The sequence below is a fragment of the Pteropus vampyrus genome, unplaced genomic scaffold, assembly GCF_000151845.1.
Source record: "Pteropus vampyrus isolate Shadow unplaced genomic scaffold, Pvam_2.0 Scaffold302, whole genome shotgun sequence".
Classification (NCBI taxonomy): Eukaryota; Metazoa; Chordata; class Mammalia; order Chiroptera; family Pteropodidae; genus Pteropus; species Pteropus vampyrus.
This window is the reverse complement of record NW_011889083.1, coordinates 2075932-2095894: the sequence shown is the minus strand read 5'-3', so window position 1 is coordinate 2095894 and position 19963 is coordinate 2075932. Positions and strand designations below refer to the sequence as shown.

Sequence of the window (19963 nt, the reverse complement as noted above, 5' to 3'; positions counted from 1 at the left end):
AACAGAATTGCATATGGGAGACAAATATTTCCTTTTTTTGGTTGTTTAATCTTTTCTATTTTCATCATTTGCAATCTGACTTACCTGTTTCTTTCCAAAAAGCTTAAGCAATATTTCGTGTTCCTTAGATTTTAATCAAGAATAAATCACTTGGTGATTACTGCAATCACCTACAGAATTAGCAATTTCCCAATAGTGCTCTTTTTATTAATCCAAATTCACTAAAATATTAAATGATATGAAAGGCTGCATTAAGATTTCTACCACCATATTTCATCGATTTGAAGACACATTCTATCACATAATAACATCTCTGAATTGGGGAGGTATCTTAAAGTTGATGCATCTTATTTAGAATTGTGTTATGGTTTAATTGGCAACATTTTTTCTACGTGGTACATAAAGTATTGGTATGTGTCCATCAGTACTGAGAATATTAGAAGCTGCAGTTCAAATTTTCAACTTCAAGCAACAATTTCCCTGTCGTCCCAGCCATTCTCACAATATAAATACATGACTAACATGTTTAATTAGAAAAACTATCCAAACACAGTTCAATTTTTATATAAAATATTTAATTTTTAAAACACAGGCTATTCATATCACATAAATATCTTCAATTTTATGTTAGCTGCTATGGTCAGCAGAATTAACAAGTGTGACTACTAAGAATAACTTAGATACTGTCATTTATAGGAAAGTCTAAAGCTCTAAGACTCACCATATTAAAATTTCAGATATTTGAATACTGTAGCTATTTTGCTAAATTTCAAAATATTTCACTTCCTGCAATGTAGTTTCATTATAAGTTGTTAGTTATTAATATTCAAATAAAGCAAAATAATTTTTCTTCCATTCATTTCTCCTCAACAAAAAAATTCCATCAAAAAATAAAATGGTCAACTGACATCATTTTATAGCAGTAAAATGGTAAATTATCCACTTTAAAATATTCTTACTCTCACCAAACTACAATGCTTCCCATACACTGTTTTAAATGAAGGTTCACAAGTCAGAGGGCACAGGGTTAAAAGACTGCTTCATGACTTTAGAACTGGAGCAATTTCCATTCTGTAAAAGTTGTTTCAATTTAAGAGTCCAGTCAAAAAATAAGTTGCCAGGAGAACAGTTAAAACAAAATGGTTAATTGGCACAACTCTCATTTCCAGAGTCTATTTTTCCATTGAGTGATATGGAAACACTGGTTATTTACCTTTGGTTTCTTTCTATAATTATATATGTATGTGTAAGTGTGCACAAAAAATTGGACTTGATACCATTAGTTTAAATGATCTGCTCATCATTCTTTGTTGCTTTTAATAAAAGAAAAAAATGTTAAAATGAATTAAAGTTGCTCTAAGTCTGGCAGAAGTCCTAATAAACCTCACAGAAGGTGATAGGAGGGAAGGTTTTCTCTCCCTACTTTTTCTCTGCTTCAATAAATTCAATCTAGGTAGTTTCCAGTTAACAAGTGAACAGTTAATTTTTTCCCTAAAATGGGAATTCTATAACTTAAAATATGGTGTTTGCCACCTCACCCCCATGAACTTTAATAAAATTATGCAAATTGTTATTATGCCTTGCTTCTATGCGACTGCCCTCCAATTATCAATGGCGAAAGGAAACAGGAACAATGTCAGCTTGAAAGAAAACAATACTCTATAAAATTCCCATTTTGTTATTATTTTAGACTATTTAAATGACAAAACTTTTTAGAACTTCTTAGAAGTAACAGAAGGTACTGATTGGAGTTCTATTCCCTTTCTTTATTCTCACTCCTCTATCAAAAGAAGGTGGTAGTGGAAGGTAACAGCCCAAAGACAGGCAGAAAAGGAGAAAGTGCGATAGGCAGGGAGAATGAATCTAACAGGAACTGAACAGGCAGACCCTGAACACCCAAAAGCTCCCTGCCTCTTCAATACAATGTATTGATTCCCTTTAGAAGACAAATGGATGTAAAGATAAACTACTTTTTCAGACCTTAAGCTTACCTGTTAAGGCACTTACTTACCCTCCCCACCCCACCCATATTTTTCATATAAAACCCACTATTTCATTTGAATGCATTTTACTAGGTTATGATAATCTGCAAAATAAAACAAAAATAACATTGACCATTTTTTTTATAAAACTGTTGCATCAAGAGAAAGGTTGTGTTTTATTTTCTGAAATGAGCACAAAGTACACCTTTCACAATAACACTGAAAGCAGGTGCAAAGACTGACAGTGACCTCAGACTAAAGGTAGCTTTGTAAAAAGAAAAATACCAAATAAATCAGTGCCCTTTCTGATTGTTGTAAAACTGGAGGGGGGAGGGGTTGGTTGGTTGTTACATAAAAGTTGGTCCAAACTTACAAAAAAAGCACAAATGTGCATAGTTCAGAAGATCGCAAGAGGACATAAAAAGACTTTTATGTCCCTAAGATTAGCATCCACTTAAAACTGCAAGAATACAAAATAAAATTGTTAACTAGAATTTGTGAAGATGTACAATCAATAGATCTAGTTTTTAGAACAGCATGTTTAAGCAAAGGGTGGTTTTTTTTTGGTCTTTTTGTTAAACTATTGTATGCAAGACCTTTTCCACATAAAAATAAAGCTGTTGTTGAATTAATATTATTCAAGTCTCTTGGATTGCTGCCTTAAATTGCAGCTAGAAAAGTCTTTCCAGATAAAAATGATGTGCCTGAGGAAAAACAGATACTCAGTATGGCAGCCCTCTGCCTCGACCTCTGCCAGCTGATGTGCTAATGTGTCCCCTGTATCCTTGTGAATATCCAGGTCCTTGGGCAGGAGAAGTCCAGGTTTGTCCATGCAGGAGGCTGGGGCCACCTGGGTTTTCCTGTAAGTTACCACCATAGTTATAGTTGTGCATCTTTGCTGGCAAAGGATGAGTACTCTCTGGCCCTGTGGAAGGGTCACTGCTGTTTGCCAGGACCGCAATGGGGCCATGGCTATATTCAAATCTATGATCCTTGTCTCCACTAAACAACATGGGACCAGTATTGAGGTAAATGTCTCCATATCCAGCTACAGAACTGGGAAATGACTCGGAAAAGGCAGAAGGCTGAGGTGGACCACCAGAATGAGATGAAGTAGTACTGTAGTTATCCAAAGACTGAATATCTGAGTTTCCAATGAAGCTACGTCGTTCCAATGGTGGGGCAGAGTTACCTCCTAGACCATCATTGCTCACATAAGGAGCAGAAGAGAAAGAAGAGGATCCAAAATTGTCCTTGTAGTCTGAAGTGGGTACATAAGTGTCTCCTGCTTGGTAATCAATACCACCTTCTCTTTTGGGGTCATCCTGGGGCTGATGCTGAGCAAGTAGCTGCAATAGAGCTGCTTTCACTCCGGCATGAGGGTCAGTTAACGAAGAAGTAGTGGTGGGTACATGCTGGTTTTCTGTCCGATAATCCAGATCTTCTTCAGTGACTGGTGGTGGTTCAGGTGGTTCAGGAGGTCGTTGATCAGGAGGCAGAATACGAGGCCGATCTGGTTCTGGTGTGAGCTCTAATATCCTCATGTCTTGATGTTGGATAAGGTCATCTTGTCCTAAGTGAAACAAAGCAAAAACAGAGTCCAAATTACCACGGAAAACTAAATATTCAAAATAGTTCATGTTTCCTATGGGTGGTCCTAAAGAGCAATATAAGTTCCATCTCTGCACGGCCCACCCTCCTCCACAAAAAAAAGTAAAATAATAAAATAAAACAAAGAAAAAAAGATATTAAATGGAAAGGAAAAAAGGTGTATACATAAGTACTAATATTGCCTGCTACCATTTAAGTCTATGGTGACTGAAAAACTGTATTGTATTTGACTTTTCAAAGGTAGCTCAAATATACCTGTTCATTGCTTGAAGAACAAAAGCTACTGTACACGTAAAGTTTCTGTCTTGGTCAATCATCCTGTTGCAGCTGGAGTAAAAGATTATTTCTTAACCATAAGTTTACATGAGAACAATCTATGGCATTCATAATGAGTTATATTGCACATGGATAATTTGCTAAAGAACCAATTCCTGAGAGTAAAGAGGCTAGAAAACCAACCTAAAACCAGTGACCTGAGAACTTTCAGGGTATCTCCTAGCAATGCCACTGAATAATACACATTATAGATAATCATCAATAGCCAGAAAATAGTGTGAATGCAGCTGTGTTAGTGGTCTGCTACCTGCAAACTTACCTGATATCGGAGTGCTAGGTTCTGGAGGTGGCCTGAGTTGTAACGATGCTTCATGTCCCGATCCATTTTCCCTTTCTTCGAGTAGCATGTCTTTCTGCTTTGACTGCTGAGCCTTTATTAACTGAGTCAACAGAACTGCAAATGCGCTCTGCACAGCCGCCTGGGCAGCATCAGTCTCCACTTTAGGCTGGATGCTCTGAGAAGGCTGAATTCCACCCAATGGTTTCGAAGACTCCTGTTGTGGTGTTGACGGATCTGTCTGTTTTTCACCTGTTGCCAAAATTCCAGCAGGAAGGTTTATTTTATTTAGCTGCTGTTGAGTCTCAGAGTTTACCTTAATGTTCAACATTTGGACAAAATCAGCCATATTAACACTTGTTTTAGATTGTAGTAGGTTTAGTAGAATTGCCAATTCACTGTGGTTTAACTGCTGTCCAGGGCCTGTTTTTACTAAAGACAAAATTTGTATTAATTAGGATTGCCATAATTCACAGCTTCCCCAACACCCAAATGGCTCTGTATTATCATATAAAAATGTACATTTGTAGGACAGTGTTTAAGAAACACTGTGTAAACGGAATCTCAGTCTAGTTCAATTTCATTTCCATAAAATGTGGCTGCACATTAAAACAAAACAAAAAAAGGAATGAACTGTGGTCCATTTTGAATAAATTATCTTTAGGGGTAAATATTTCAAAAGGAAAGTCAAGATTACCACTAGAACCCCATACTATAAATATAACCAAGAAATATCACCTGTGAATAGGAACTGAATAATGATGATAATGATGATAATAATGATGATGATGATAGCAGCTACAGTGTCAGGTACTTTCTAAGCATTTTATATTCTTTATTACTTATGACAACCTTATTAGGCATGCTCTATTATTAGCTCCATTTTTTTTTCTAACCGAAGAAGAAAGTGACATCCAGAGAGACTAAATAACTCCTACAGAAGCATGCTTATAATGTACATATATGATGATATTTGCTCATCAAAAGCAGAAGAGATTCAGTTGTTTTTCTTTTTACAATTTTCAGTTTAGAGTTATGATGGTTTATATGGGTTCTTGTACAAGCTTATGAGTCATATATAACAACACTGCTCAAATTCATATACCAAATACATTAAGTGATAATAAAAACACTGATAAGCAATTTCTATAACTATGTAAGAGAAACTCTAAAAACTGATGATTAATGCTCTTTTTATATTCTCTTTATATATTTTGAGATACTTTTTACTTAATATCATGTTTAGATTAATTCAAAACAAGCTGTTTTGCAAGTTCTTCTTGTGATGTGCAGCTTTAATAAGGAACCAAGCTTGTTTACTACACCTCAAGAGCCAGTTTTCCTCATTTTCCCTTTCATTTCTCTATTAACAGAAGCAGTCTCTCTGTGAGCTCAGAGACGTACTCTTTAACTATGGTGTCTCCTCTACACAAGTGGCATTTTTTAAATTTCAAGACATTTACTGATCAATGAAGAAAATGGGGCAAAAAGGACATATTCCTTTTCAGAAAACCAGAATATTCACTTAACAGTAAGTTGAAGAAATAGGAAGAAACAAAAAATAAAATGAAACTCTCCCCCATTAATAGGGTTGTTAAATATGTAGATAAGAAACAATAACAAAGTGAGCCAAGAAAGGGCATGTCATTTTTTACCAGTAAAATAAAACGAAATAACTACTCTCTATTCCACCAGGTTTGCTAGTGGAAAAGGACATCAGTATCATGAAAAGGGAGAGAAATAGAGACCTGATAGTCTTGTTAAGGAATATGACAGCTGTCACTTGGAACAACTGACCACCATCCAAACTTCTTGTTACTGCCATCTCAAATTCTATTTCAGTAGTAGATGGTATATAAGACATGTAACTTAAATACAAATTTAAAAACCTTCTTGTTGCTTCTCTTCTGCCTTTCTCCATATTTTATACATTTTTAACATGAAAAGAAATAATAACGATGTAGATAGTGCTCACTGTGTTCAACAGGATTTTCAGAATGGTAAATGAGCACTGGCTTCAGCTTAAAGTCACCAGCTGCATTAGTTCCTAACAGGAGAGTCAGCCTGTCCTTTGAAGTCAGGCATGGACTTCTCCTCTTTAGCTATCAAAGTCCTACACAGCATCTTCTTCTCATATGAGGTTGTTGTGTCTACATTGAAAATCTGTTTAATGTAGCCACCTTCATTAATTACATTAGCTATACCTTCCTGATGACTTGCTGTTTTTACATCAGTACTTGCTGCTCCGCCTTGCACTTATGTTATGAAAATGGCTTCTTTCCTTAAATCTCATGAACCAACCTGTGCTAGTTTTAAATCTTCTGCAGCTTCCTCTCCTCTCTTAGACTTCATACAATTGAGGAGAGTTAGGGCCTTGTTTTGGATTAGGCTTTGGCTTAAGGGAATGCTGTGGCTGGTTTGATCTTCTATTCAAATCACTAAAACTTTCTGCATATCAGCAACAAGGCTGTTTCACTTTCTTATCATTTGTGTGCTCACTGGAGTGAGTTTTTTACTTCCTTCAAGAATCTTCTTTTGCATCCACAACTTGGTTAACCAGCACAAGAGACCTAGCTTTTGGCCTATTTCAGCTTTCCACATGCCTTCCTCACTAAACTTAATCATGTCTAGCTTTTGATTTAAAAGTGAGACGTGACTCTTCCTTTCACTTGAACAATTAGAAGGTTATTAATTGGCCTAATTTCAATATTATTGTGTATCAGAGAATAGGGAGGCCTGAGAAGAAGAGAGATGGGGGAATGGTTGCTGGAGCAGTTAGAACATATACGAGATTTATCAATTAAATATACTCTCATGGGCACTGTCATGGTGCCCCAAAACAACTACAGTAGTAACATCAAAGACCACAAGTCATAGATCACCATAACAGATACAATAATAATGAAAAAGTTTGAAATATTGTGAGAATTAGCAAAATGTGACAGAGACACTAAGTGAGCAAATGCTACTGGAAAAATGCTACCAATACACTTGCTCAATGCAGGGATGCCGCAAATTTTCAATTTGTAAAAATAGCAGTATCTGTGAAGCCCAATAAAGTGTAGCACAATAAAACAAAGTTGCCTGTATTTATTTCATATCAGTTTCTGTATTTATAAGAAAAATTAAACTAAAGCTGAATGTTTTCTGGTTTCTCGAGGCAAAATGAGGGCATAGATTCCATTTTTTTAAAAAAGTTAACTAAATGAGAGGATGAGTTTAACAATACTTCTAAAATTAGAGACTGATTTCTTATGAAGAAGTTTACTGTTATAACAGGTTAAGTCAGAGGAAGAAATTGGCACAAATTGGATTCTAATTTTGAGATTTTACAGTATAATAAGCAATATATTAAAAGGTAATCTGAGGATATTATAAACAGCATGAAAGAGCTTCTATTATAATTTTTGGTTGTCTTTCAGTATCTTTCTTCTTACTCCTTAAGCATTCACAGACACTGAATGCTAAGCCTCAGTGAGAATAGTGTTAGTAAAAGACCTACTCACTTCTGTATCAGGGAAAAAAGGAAATAGAGAAATCTAATCATTAGCTATATGAAATTTGCTGCCTTCTTTATAAATTAATCTTACCTTGAGATTGCTTAATATTGTGGTGCCAGTAGCAGTGAAATGTCTATACTGGTACAAGTAAGTAATAAGGAAATGTTGAGTTTGGTGATGTTCAACTTCAACCACAAATGCCTTAACACTAGAGCAATATAATCAACAGCAGCCACAAAACAAGGTGAAGAAAAGCAACCCATAGAAGCATTACTGACCAGGTGCTACATTTGAGTTGCTCTGAGATTTTAGTTGTGAAGTCGAAAGCACACCCTGGGGTGTGTTGGTTCTGCTGTCATCCAAGCCCAGAGACAAGTCTTTTCTGGGGGCTTTAATTGTGGAAACATCATCAGTCATGCCCATCTGCTTCTGTCTTCTTCGCTTTTTACTCCATAATTCATGACAATCTTGCCATAAAGGAAGGCTGGGGAAGAAAAGTATTAAGTTGTTTGTCAGTGGCATTTCTTAACAATAAAATGCTAATAATTCTTAACAAAGCTGCCACCTTCCCCTCCCCCATAAGTTGTTCTTGAAGACTTCATACATAGGCTTTGTAAACTCTGCCAATAAAAATAAGCCTTGATGCCACACCTCCTTCAGAACTTGACCATTACAGATGGACTATTTTTCTGTGGCTTCTAAATAATCAATAATCATTTATTAAAACTATGAATGAAGAAAATACAGTCATAAAAAGTAGGTTACAGTTATCCTTGGTGCAATCTTTTAAAGCCAATTCTTATCATAGTACATCATACACTAAATACGAAATGAAAAAAAGGCAAAAAATATGCCATTTGCAGAAACTAGACACAGGATTAAAAAGGAGGAAAGGCTAAGACATAACATTTGTGAAAAACTTTCTAATGCCTTCGTATTTGCTTCTACAAGCAAAGGCTCTACAATAAACTGATGCTACAGAGGAGTTTCAAAAATCCAGTAATCCAGGCTCATTACTCAACAACAAAGAATTCTGAATAACTAGCAACTATCAAAATTACCCACAATTCTGAAATGATTCTACCTGAATGTAATTTCATAAACCTGACATTGCAAAATTACTTTTGCTTAAAGAAAGACATAAATATTGATTTATAAATGTTTTCTTCTTTCCCTAATAATCCAATGGGAAATTACTATTGTAACTATTTAAAGATGAGAAAATTGAGGCTTGGAAAGGTTAATAAACTTGCCCAGAATAACAACAAATTCTTTTAAGCAGCCCCAACCTGGTGATATATATCTGCAATCTTCAATCTGTATGTTTTCCTCTATGGATACATGAAGACTTTCTAAGGGGGTACACCTGGAATTGTTTTAAAAACTCTTCCCATATCCATATGTCCTCTTTCCTAAAGTTGATCTTTGAGAATGATCTGCACATTCAGCAAATTCTTTCATACCTCCTCTTTCACAATTACTCTTTATCTCATGTTGTAAAATAAAGGCATATGCAACAATATGGTCAAATCTTAGCAATGTAATATTAAGTTAAAAAAATCATTCAAAAAAGATTACAAACAGCATGACATCCTTTTATAAAATTAAAACCAACTAAAATTTTAAAATACAACTTTTTATGAGTACATATAGATGGCAACAAAAGAAAATAGGGATGACGGTTACCTCAAGTGGAGGAAGGCAAAGGGATAGGTTGTGGGGGTGGGGAGAGGGCATGATATGATTAAAGTAGGTTATTTTCAAGATTCTAGCTTTTATTTGGTAGGCTCATGGCTGCTTATCAATATCATTTAAAATAACTAATTAAATTAAGTAACTAAAAGAAAAAAAGAGAGCCATGCATGGACCAATGATGAGCAACACAAGGATTATGATTAAACCAAGTCTATGCACCTGAGGTCCAAAAACAAAACAAAGGCATACCTCTCAGCCATCTTACTATGGTGCAATGCCTCAGCGTGTAAAAACCTCCTGGAGTAACAAACAAAGGGATAATTTGAAATATTGATATTGGGAAGCTATAAGGCATCATAATCCCGCCAAAGATTTTCCTTTCCCTCTCCCTCATAGTCTCTTTCACGCGCGTGCGTGCACACGCTCTTGCTCACTCTCTCTGTGTGATAAGATGTGTGGCCTTAGTCTCTGTTGAGATATTCTGAATTCAGATGTACTACAGTAAATGGAATGATTTCAATTCCTCCATCCTGATCAGGGAATACATTGCTCTTTAGGAGAGTCCCACGGAGTAAAGCAAAGAAATCCACTAAAAGGACTTTTGTTCCCTCCCATAATTTAAAGGTAAGAGATTCCTTATGGATGATCTCAACACTCATCTTTAGAAAGAATAAACATTACCCAAGAAATAGCTAAAACAGTATAAGTTAATGATGCTGACTCTCAGGAATTCCTGATATACCAGGAATGTTTTCTAAGATGACCAAAGTTTTATATATTTTTCTGAAGGTTCAAATACTGGCTCAGACACTTAGTAGTTATTGTGTATCATTAGGCAAGTAACAACCTTTGTGCCTCAGTTTCCTTATCTTTAAAAATGAGATTAACAATACAATCTACCTTACGGGGCAGAAGTAATATATGTTAACATGTAAGCACTTGAATAGTGCCTCTCACACAGCAGACACTATATTCATGCTTGATACTATTTATCACCATTTAATAAGGTAGTTTAACTACTTTTATCAAATCACATCATAAAATATTTATACTAATTCTAGTTGATTGTATTTTATCTCAAGTTGTTTAATGCTTTATACATGTTAGTATGAAAAAAATAAAATTACAGGCTAATTGCCAGTCTAATTCACTTTTTAGCAATATATACTTTTTCTCTTTTCATTAACTACATCAGAAAAGTTTGACAGGACTTCTAATACTATTAATGGAGTTATTTTTTTTATACCCTACGCATTTGATTATTCCTAAAAAATTGATCAGAAGAGTTTAGTACATACACATATTTCCTAAAGGAATCCATGTCTTTCTTCATAGTCTTTAGACCTCATAATTTATAATTTTAAGTATCTATTACAAAATGAGAGGTTATGTTGTTTATATAATTTTATTTAAATATTAGATCAATAGCATTCATTATAATTTCCATCTGTTTTAGTGATGTATCTAACAAGATGTATCCAAAAATGTATTGCTGGTTTACATAATTTTCACCAAAATGTATATTAAAATTTTTTTTCATGGAAAAAAATGCAGTCGCGTATGGGCTGATAAAAAAACTGAGTACACTTAGGTGATGCATTTGACAATATGAACAGTGTTTCCAATTAGGTTATGTAAAAGACATTTTTCATAAATTGGGATACATCCATAGTTTCAAGGTTTTAACAAAAACATATATCTTAAAAATGTAATAAGAAACAATTTAATAAATTGGCAAAATAGCACTGAAATTACATGCTGAGTTTTTAATCTTTTTCTAAGTATACTAGATTAAACAAGTGCTAATAAAAAAAAGTAACAAGTATAAGAAGTCATTTAAATAAGTATTAGTAAAGCTTCTTTGGATTAATTTCCCCAAATATAAAATATTAAATGATTAATGACTAGATATCTTTGGCAAGTCATGTGGTTTCCAGTTCTCTACTGTCGAAATAATTAAAGAAAAAAGTCTTAAAGGTCATTAAAATGACCTTTATTATTTTAAAGGTCATTACAATGATTTTTGATGACAGATCACTATGTGATTTTTGGGACGTAATATGGAAGGAGTTCAAAGCTCAGTGTTATAACTATGACAAAACTCCATCACTCTCAAATGCTTTATAGAGTATCTATAAAAATAAAATTATAATTAATGTAGAGCTATGTTTCATTATACAATAAGTACTATTAACTAATCGATATGCAAATTACATGGAGGAAAAATATCTCAGCCTTATTTATTTCATTAGGTCGCATTTCCAACAAAATTTACTAAATCTTTAACTATGTACTACTACTATCTGAACTGACAATTTAATCAGAAGAAAAAAAGCTTTATAGTCAGAAAAAATATTTTAAAATCAAATTTCCATTTATATACATATATTGCTTTAAAGAGGTATTAATAGGGTAAATAAAATTTTTTCAAGGAAAAATATATATTGCATTAAAAACCTGCAGAAGTAATACAGGTTCAAGGTGAAAAAAGAACAATGTCCAAATGTTTAAGAGTTTCTTCACACCTTTTCTAAGTGATGTTGATAAATATAAAATGCTAAGATATTTTGATTACACTGAATATATTTTTAAGAGTGAGGGAACTGCTCCATTTAAGTGTCAATACTTATGATAACACTGAAAATTACATCTCTGGCAACTATTTAAACTCTTGATTAAAAAAAGTTTAGATGTCAATTTGAAATGTGCTTTGATACAGTTTTACCAGAATTCTTTCATGTGGACCATGTAAACCAAAAATCAACTTAGTATTCTAACAGAGGAAAAAAATGACATATTCCTCTTGATATGATACAACAGGAAGCACATATCAGTACCTAGATAGTATTCATGCCAAAAAAAAAAGTTACTCTAATTCTGATTCTAATTCAATTAAAACCAGACTGTAGTCTCTTACAAAGCAGCTAACTTGGACTCTTCAAAAATGTCATAAAAGCCCTCCCCAAAGAAGCATGAAAACCTGGAGACATGACAACTAAATGAAATGTGTAAGCTCTGAATGAATTCTTCACCACCACCACCCCCCAAAAAAGAACAGGCTATAAAAGAAATTATTGTAGAGAAATTTTATTATGGGCTATTAGATACTGCAATGTTAAATTTCTTATGCTTTATAATGATACTATAGTTATGCAGAAGTCCTAGTCTTATAGATAATGTGAATTATTTATAAATAAAGTGTCACTTCCATCATGTAATATTCAAACAGTTCAGGAAAAAGTTTATACAGAGTGATAAAGCAAATCTGTCCAAATGTTAATAACTGTTGAATATAGGTGAAGAATATATAAGCAAAAACAAACAAAAACCCCATGAAACAATTCAACCATGAATGATTCAGGTCCCTCAACATATCAGATAGATCCTTTATGCCTTTCAAATCATCCCACAAAGACTATTCACAATAGCAAAAACTTAATGAAGCTGAATATGATGGTTTCACAGAATTATAGTAAGCCCAATCTAAGTGATAAGTGGAAGAGCCAGGATTTGAACTCCAAAGCCCCATGTTTGCTCATTTACAATATGCTAATTGTACTACAAGGAAACATTTTATTATTATAGGGATAGGTTTGCTTTTATAATGTTCATCATCATTTTTTAAATTACTAAGAAAATCCCTACGAAGTTTCTAGGTCCTACCAAGAAACAAATGGACTGCTTTGTCCCCTCCTCCCCTTTACCCAAATCAATCCTACAGAATTATAGAAGCCACTAGAGAGTGAAGTTTCAAGAACTCAGCTATTCTGACTCCCAAACCCTACACATCCCACCCTCAATGGACAATAAACTAATTCTATACAGGCTTTTGATACTAATATTCTTTTATTCAATAATAAAATATTTCTATTGTATAATTTGCCAAGGACTATTTCAGAACATCTCTTTCTTACTAGACTAATGTGAATTTGAGAGCTGGCTCCACCCTTCACTAGATTTGTATTCTTGGGCAAGTTTTTTAACCTCTTTGAGCCTGCTTCCTTCTCTGTAAAATGGTGACAGTAATACCCACCTGAAAGGACTATAAAAATTAATGTAATATGTAAACAATGTTTAGCATAGCACTCAAAATTTTAGCTATAGCAACTAGAAGTATAAGCAGTAGTATTGGTATAAGAACTATTAGAATAATAATAAGCTACAATAGTAATATTTTCTTAAGAGTTAAAATATATTAATAAAATTAGCTAGAGAAAGGCTACCTTTGCTAGTCCTAAGGTTAGCTGAACATTAAGCAAGATTTTACATTCTAGATGTGCAAATTATGTGTTTACTGTTATTCTATTTTTTTATTTATTCTATTTCTTTTGACTTAACTAATCATGAACAGCTTTTGTTATATAGAGATGTTATTAAAACTATCCAGATTCTTTATATATGGGATCTAAATAACAAAATAATAAAAAGTCACTTACTCTGGTGGAGGCATTTTTGAGGGTTCCACATCCCGTAGGAACTCACACTGAAGAGCCTGTTCTGCAGTGCAGCGCTTACTAGGATCCAAGGCGAGCATGTAATCAAATAAATCTAGTGCAGCTGCAGGAATACTAGCATGAGAAAATTACAAAAGTCATACATGTTCTTTGACACAAGTTTCATGTTTCTTTAGAAGCTTATTTCAAAGACTAGCATATTTTTTGTTTTCTCCCTTCTTTAATTCCCCTCCACCCATTTCCACCCCTGAACCATGGATGTTGCCGTTTCCCATTAAGAACTGGATCTCTGAAGGCGGGGTGTCCCCTCCCACACACTCACAGCGTGCGCCTGGGGCCTGGCACTCCCGGCGCACCCGGGAGCATGTTTTTGAAATATGTTTTATAACATGTTTCTAATACTTTATTCCAGTAAATTCCAATTTTCCTTTGAAGAAATATTTTTCCATAATTTTATAATTATTATTCTAAATAACTTTAAATTTGTCAAATAATAGCATACTTTATTACTCTGTGGGCAATCTACTGTTATAACATAAATAAAGAATTGAACAGAATAGTTTCCTACAATGAAATAAAAATCTGAGCTCAAGTAACTTAAAGCTGTTTCATTAAAATTTAAAATAGTATTAAAGTTCTTTCATGTAAGTATCAAACCAAACACACAAACTCAAACCACCAATTCCATAATGGTGCAGAAATGGAAATTTGCATGTAGAAAAGGGAAACTCAGTTAAATGACATAGAAGACTTGTGATAGGTCTACCTTTGGTCAATAGAGGATAGAGTGACATTTAGAATTCACAAGAAATAACTTAAAAAAAAAAAACATTTAATGCAATATGGATGTTTAGTATCCACTTCTTACAAAACAAATTCTTCTCTTAACTTTCGACGGTACTGCTTCTTTGGTTTCATGGTGTTGAAATATGGTAGTTTGATTACATCAGGCCACACTGCAGGACATGGACTCCCACATATACGGCTAAACACACAAAAAGAAGTACATCACTATAAACTACATAGAAAAAATCACGAACAACTGCCATACAAAACAACAACTCATTTTTAAATACACAAAAGTTGAAGTTCTGATATAAGTATAAGAAGTTTCATTAAGTATTTTAGTCGTCCCAACTTAATTGTTTTAAGAGATGAACTGATTTTCAGTGGAAACTGCTAACATTCCAAACACTCCAATTCCTAGAAAGAGAACTTTCATATTTTCAAAATCAAATCTTAAAACACAGGTAACACTCAAAATATGCTGCCCATATTTTAAACGGAAATAAAAAATTTTATGTCAATAAATTAAGAAACTAGAGTTTAGTATATGTCTTTCTCTGGTTTCATAGGTACCTGTCATTACCGCTTCTCAAGAATATAATGAAGTTTGCAAAAATAGCAGAAACATATCTTACACTCAGGAAGGTAAGTATATTGCAGAGATTGCTGAATTTTATCAACAAGAGGACTCTAAAAGTAACTTTCTTGAAACATACAAGTTCTTCAAAATCGTGCCACTGTTCTCAAGGTATATAGACATTTTAACTGTTTTGCTCTCTGCTAGTATCTTGAAAACCCTCATTATTTCTGTATTAATTAGTAAGTCCTTGTTATAATTTATAGAAGAAATGCTATTAACAAATAGGTAACTCTAGCTGGTAAATTGTTAAAAACTGATGTTGGTAATATATAGATTAAAAAATTGGTCAAATATGCTTGAGTATAGTAAATCTCAAGGATAAATGTACATTGTGTGTAAAATTATCAGCTGGTGTTCAAATATAAAAAGGTCCATGCATCACGAATAAAAAGTAAATTAATATTCTATACACACATATAAATTCATGCACCAATGTGTATAAGTATTTGACAACTAAAGTTGCCAGACATTCTTTAGCTGAGCTTTAGAATCCTACCTCAGAAACACATATTTATTATCTGAAAAAACTTCTCACTTTTTTAAGCTATATGTCATTCACATTGTGTTTTCTGTTTCAACATATATGTTCCAAGACCACTGGTAGATGCCTGACAACCACAAATAGTACTGAACCCTATATATGCTGTTTTTCCCCAAACATACATATATAACTATTATAAAATATAATTCATAAATTAGGCACAAGAGATTAACAACAAAACTAATAACCAAATAAAATAATTAGAACAATATTCTGTAATAAAAGTTATATGAATGTGGTCTACCTCTCTCAAAATATGTTATTGTACTATACTCACCCCTTATACAATATGGACACTCTGGACAAAGGGAAGATTCATGTCCTGGGGGGGTGGGGTAGGACAATGTGAACCTTCATCATGATACTCAGAATAGGATGCAATTTAAAACTTATGTTTTATTTCTGGAATGTTCCATTTAATATTTTTGAACCGCGGTTGACCGAAGGTAACTGAAATTGAAATTGCATATAAGGGGGACCACTGGAGTTAAGCATTTTTATCAAGACCAAGCTTTTTAAAAGGTATCAAGGTCTTATTCTTTGTATACTTCCAATCTCTTCTACCATGTCAATCTTTTTGTATAACCCAATTTTTACAACCTTCTCAAAAATAAAGTGGCTTTCTTAGGAAAGGCCAAACTTAGGAGCATGGATTGCTATGACCTGGTACCAAACTGCCTTCTTAGTCTCATCTCCCAATTGACCTCTTCCCACAGACTGACCACATATTCTACCTAACTAAATATGCACAATTATCTGAAAAGACTATTGAAGAACAGTATATGACAGACATGAGGATCCCAGATGTACTTTATTAAGCCAGACATTAAAAGTTTTATAAAAATGTAAAACAATGCGACTCACTTCACCAACATAGTGACTTTTTACAATTAAAGACGTTATTTTTAACATTTTAAAATGAATTAATATTTTTAATTTCTCAGTTTTAATTTCTAATGTGGTAAATATCAAAGACGCAACCAACATAAAAACTCCAGGGATCTTTCATAATTTTTAAGAATGTAAAGGTGTTCTGAGGTCAAAATAATTAAGAAGCACAATTTATGCTAATAATTTATGAAGGTATAGATACTTCATTTTAAAAAATATGAGAACTTTTGTAATCTGCCTAAGTTATTTTCTGGAACAAGGCAAAATACAAATAATTTGACGGGTGTAGTAGTATAAAGCTCTTTAAGACAGATTCTGATTCGTATTCCCATCTTTGATCAGTTTACACATATCTGTACAATACAAACTCTAGACCTCATCATTTCTGAGGCTTTAGATGGAAGAAATATTCCAGTATTATTACAGATAAGATGAGAGGGAAAAGGATGTATTAGGAAACTTACACTTATTTAATTCTTACAATCCTAAGCATATTCTTAGTCTTGTTTTGCTCGTGAAGAAACAAACTCAGAACATTATGGAACTTATCCTAAGTTACAAGAGCAGGCAGTAGATGAGCAGTCATTAGACCAAGGTCTGTAAGATACCAAAGCCCACCCCTTTGAATATACTGTGCTGTCTCCCTCAAATCAGGGAGACTTGTTTCTTTCTCAGAAACCTCTTTTTATTCATGTTTTTTTTTTTTTAAATTATGCTACAGAATCAAAGTTGAAGCATCTTTTTGTTTAATAAATATTTGATATCTTACCAACAAAACAAAAGCACTCTGAAATATATAAACTGGAAAGTAAAACAGTCCCCACCCTACCCTTTTCACAAGTCCATGTGAAGATGAACAATTCCAGACTCTTGATGTGTTCAATTTGATTTATCTAAATGAGATCAAATCAACACAGCCTTCTGGAAAACTGCTCCTTTCATGTAACTGTTGTTTTTCTATTGTCAGTACTCCAGCTCTACCATTTCCTTTTAAATAACTGTACAGTATGCCACTTAAGTGGATGGACTGTGCTTTCTTTTCCCATATAGTCACTAATTGACTTAACATGCTCATAAAATAACTCAAGTACAATAATGCCTCAGGATTTTTATTATCTTGCTTTTCCCTCACTTAAGATTTCTGCTCAAATGATACTCTATGAGAAAGACAGTCTCTGACTATCTACAACACTACCGATTATTTTCTATCCACTTAACATATTTTATTAATTTGTTTGTTTGTCTCCCCAACTAGAAAGCAGAAAAGTTGTGTGCCAGTTACTAATCACTAAGGGTACAATCTTGACCCTCCATTATATCCTGAGAACCTAGTAACTGGCACACAACCAGTAATTAATAAATACTGTTCAATTAATCCTCCTCACTTGAAATGTCTTCTGTATTATATTCTAAGTTATATAAAACTTGCTTTATTTCTGGACTTCTCATATAATTCCACTGATTTATATATGTATCTTGTGCCAGCAGAAAAGTTTTAGTTATTATAATTTTGTTTTAACATATGATATGATAAACTTTCCTTCTTTTTAAGAATTTTCTTGGTTATTTTCATGTTTATCCCTCCAAATGAACATTAAAATCAATCATTTCAAAAAATATCTTTTGAAATTCTCATTAGGACTATAATGATACAGGACGAATTACCATCTTTAAAATCAATTAAGGCCTCTCCAATAATTATTCAAATTTTCTTTACAATTTTAAGTGAGACATTACAGTTTTCAATATTCTTGGGGTATATATAATACATATATGTTTTTTAAAAAGCATCTTTCCCACCCACTGTATTTCTAATTGGTTATTACTTGTTCATATTTTTTAAAAGCAATTGCTTTTAGTATGTATTAATAAATATTATATTTTTTGTGTACACACACACACACACACACACACACACACACTTTAATACTTGCCATTTTACCAAACTCCTTATTTAAGGTGTTTCGGGTGATTCCCTGGTATGCTGCATGTATGCATATATGCAATATTATTATGTACAAATTATGACAATACTGCCTTCATCTTTCCACTAACTTACCTATTATTGGATCTCTTTTCTAATCCTACTTGGGAACCGGTTAGTACTTCTAAAAATACTCTTAAATAATGATACTAGAAGACAACTTTGTCTCATTCTTATCTTTATTTCTAGTATTACACCACTAAATATTATTCAGGCTGTTAGTGTGTGATATCCCTCTACACTTCCTTAGTTAGTAGTTTATATTTCTAGCAAATGGCTATTAAACACCTATGAAGATAAACATATTTTACTTCTATTAAAATGATGAATTATAACAATAGACTTTCTAAAACTGAAACATCCTTGTATTCTTGGGATAAACTTCACTTGAATTTGCAAGTTAATTTTCTAACGAAAAGCTGGACACTATTGGCTAATTTCTCTCCTTTACAACTTTCCAGAAATTTTATTTCTTACATAGTACTGAGAATTGATTAAAAGTTTAGATACTAAGGTAAAACTGTCCACATTTAAATCTCAATTCCATCCTGTCACACTTTAAAATAAAAATGATCTACCATTTATTCTCTCCTCTGTCATATTCACTCTTCTTTCCCAGTCTTATCTTTTTGGCCTCAAGCCTTTTTGATCACACACACACACACACACACACACACACACACGCACGCACACATGCACACGCAAAAAAGATTTAAAGGCTTTAAAATCCTTAATTTTACCAGATCAAGTATTGAAGTGCCTGCACTCTAGTTTCTCCTCCATTCAGCAATGATTAGCCTTCAAGAGAACCACACTGTTCTCCTGAAAATACAGTCTGAAAGATTTTAAATTTCCTATATAGAGTATAATAATCCTCACCCAGAAAATATTATAATCATAAGCTTACCTTATTAATTCCAGTTGTGCAAGTTCCTGATTTGCTTGAAATATTGGTTTTTTAGTGAAGAGTTCACCAAGAATACACCTAATGAAAAAAATACCCATCATTAATCAAGTGAAATGATTTTACTTCACTAACAAAAGTTTCAAGTAAATTAAACCAGTCAATAACCCTATCTTACCCACAACTCCACACATCAATGGCTGGTGTATATCGTTCTTCTCCCAACAGCAATTCAGGTGGACGGTACCATAAAGTGATGACCTTGTTAGTATATGGCCGACTAAACAAAGAACAAAACAAAACAAACAAACAAAAAAACTCTTTAGAGTTAGTATATCTGTTAGGATAAGAGAGATTCTCTT

General features: G+C 33.3%; 1 protein-coding gene across 2 annotated transcripts in view; it reads right to left on the bottom strand.

Annotated features, from left to right (window-relative positions):
* Positions 1–553: 553 nt before the first annotated feature.
* Positions 554–19963, bottom strand: part of CDK13 (cyclin dependent kinase 13) — a 90733-nt gene continuing 71323 nt past the window's right edge. Inside the window, exons 8-14 of one of the 2 annotated variants that reach the window (XM_011376700.2) lie at positions 19780–19881; positions 19605–19682; positions 14724–14840; positions 13838–13969; positions 7985–8190; positions 4189–4638; positions 554–3555 (exon numbers count right to left, since the gene is read on the bottom strand). In XM_011376700.2, the coding sequence (XP_011375002.1) occupies positions 2705–3555; positions 4189–4638; positions 7985–8190; positions 13838–13969; positions 14724–14840; positions 19605–19682; positions 19780–19881 (1936 nt within the window). In that variant the 3' untranslated portion in view covers positions 554–2704. The remainder of the gene's footprint in view (positions 3556–4188; positions 4639–7984; positions 8191–13837; positions 13970–14723; positions 14841–19604; positions 19683–19779; positions 19882–19963) is intronic. The other variant, XM_011376701.2, reaches the window with a different exon arrangement.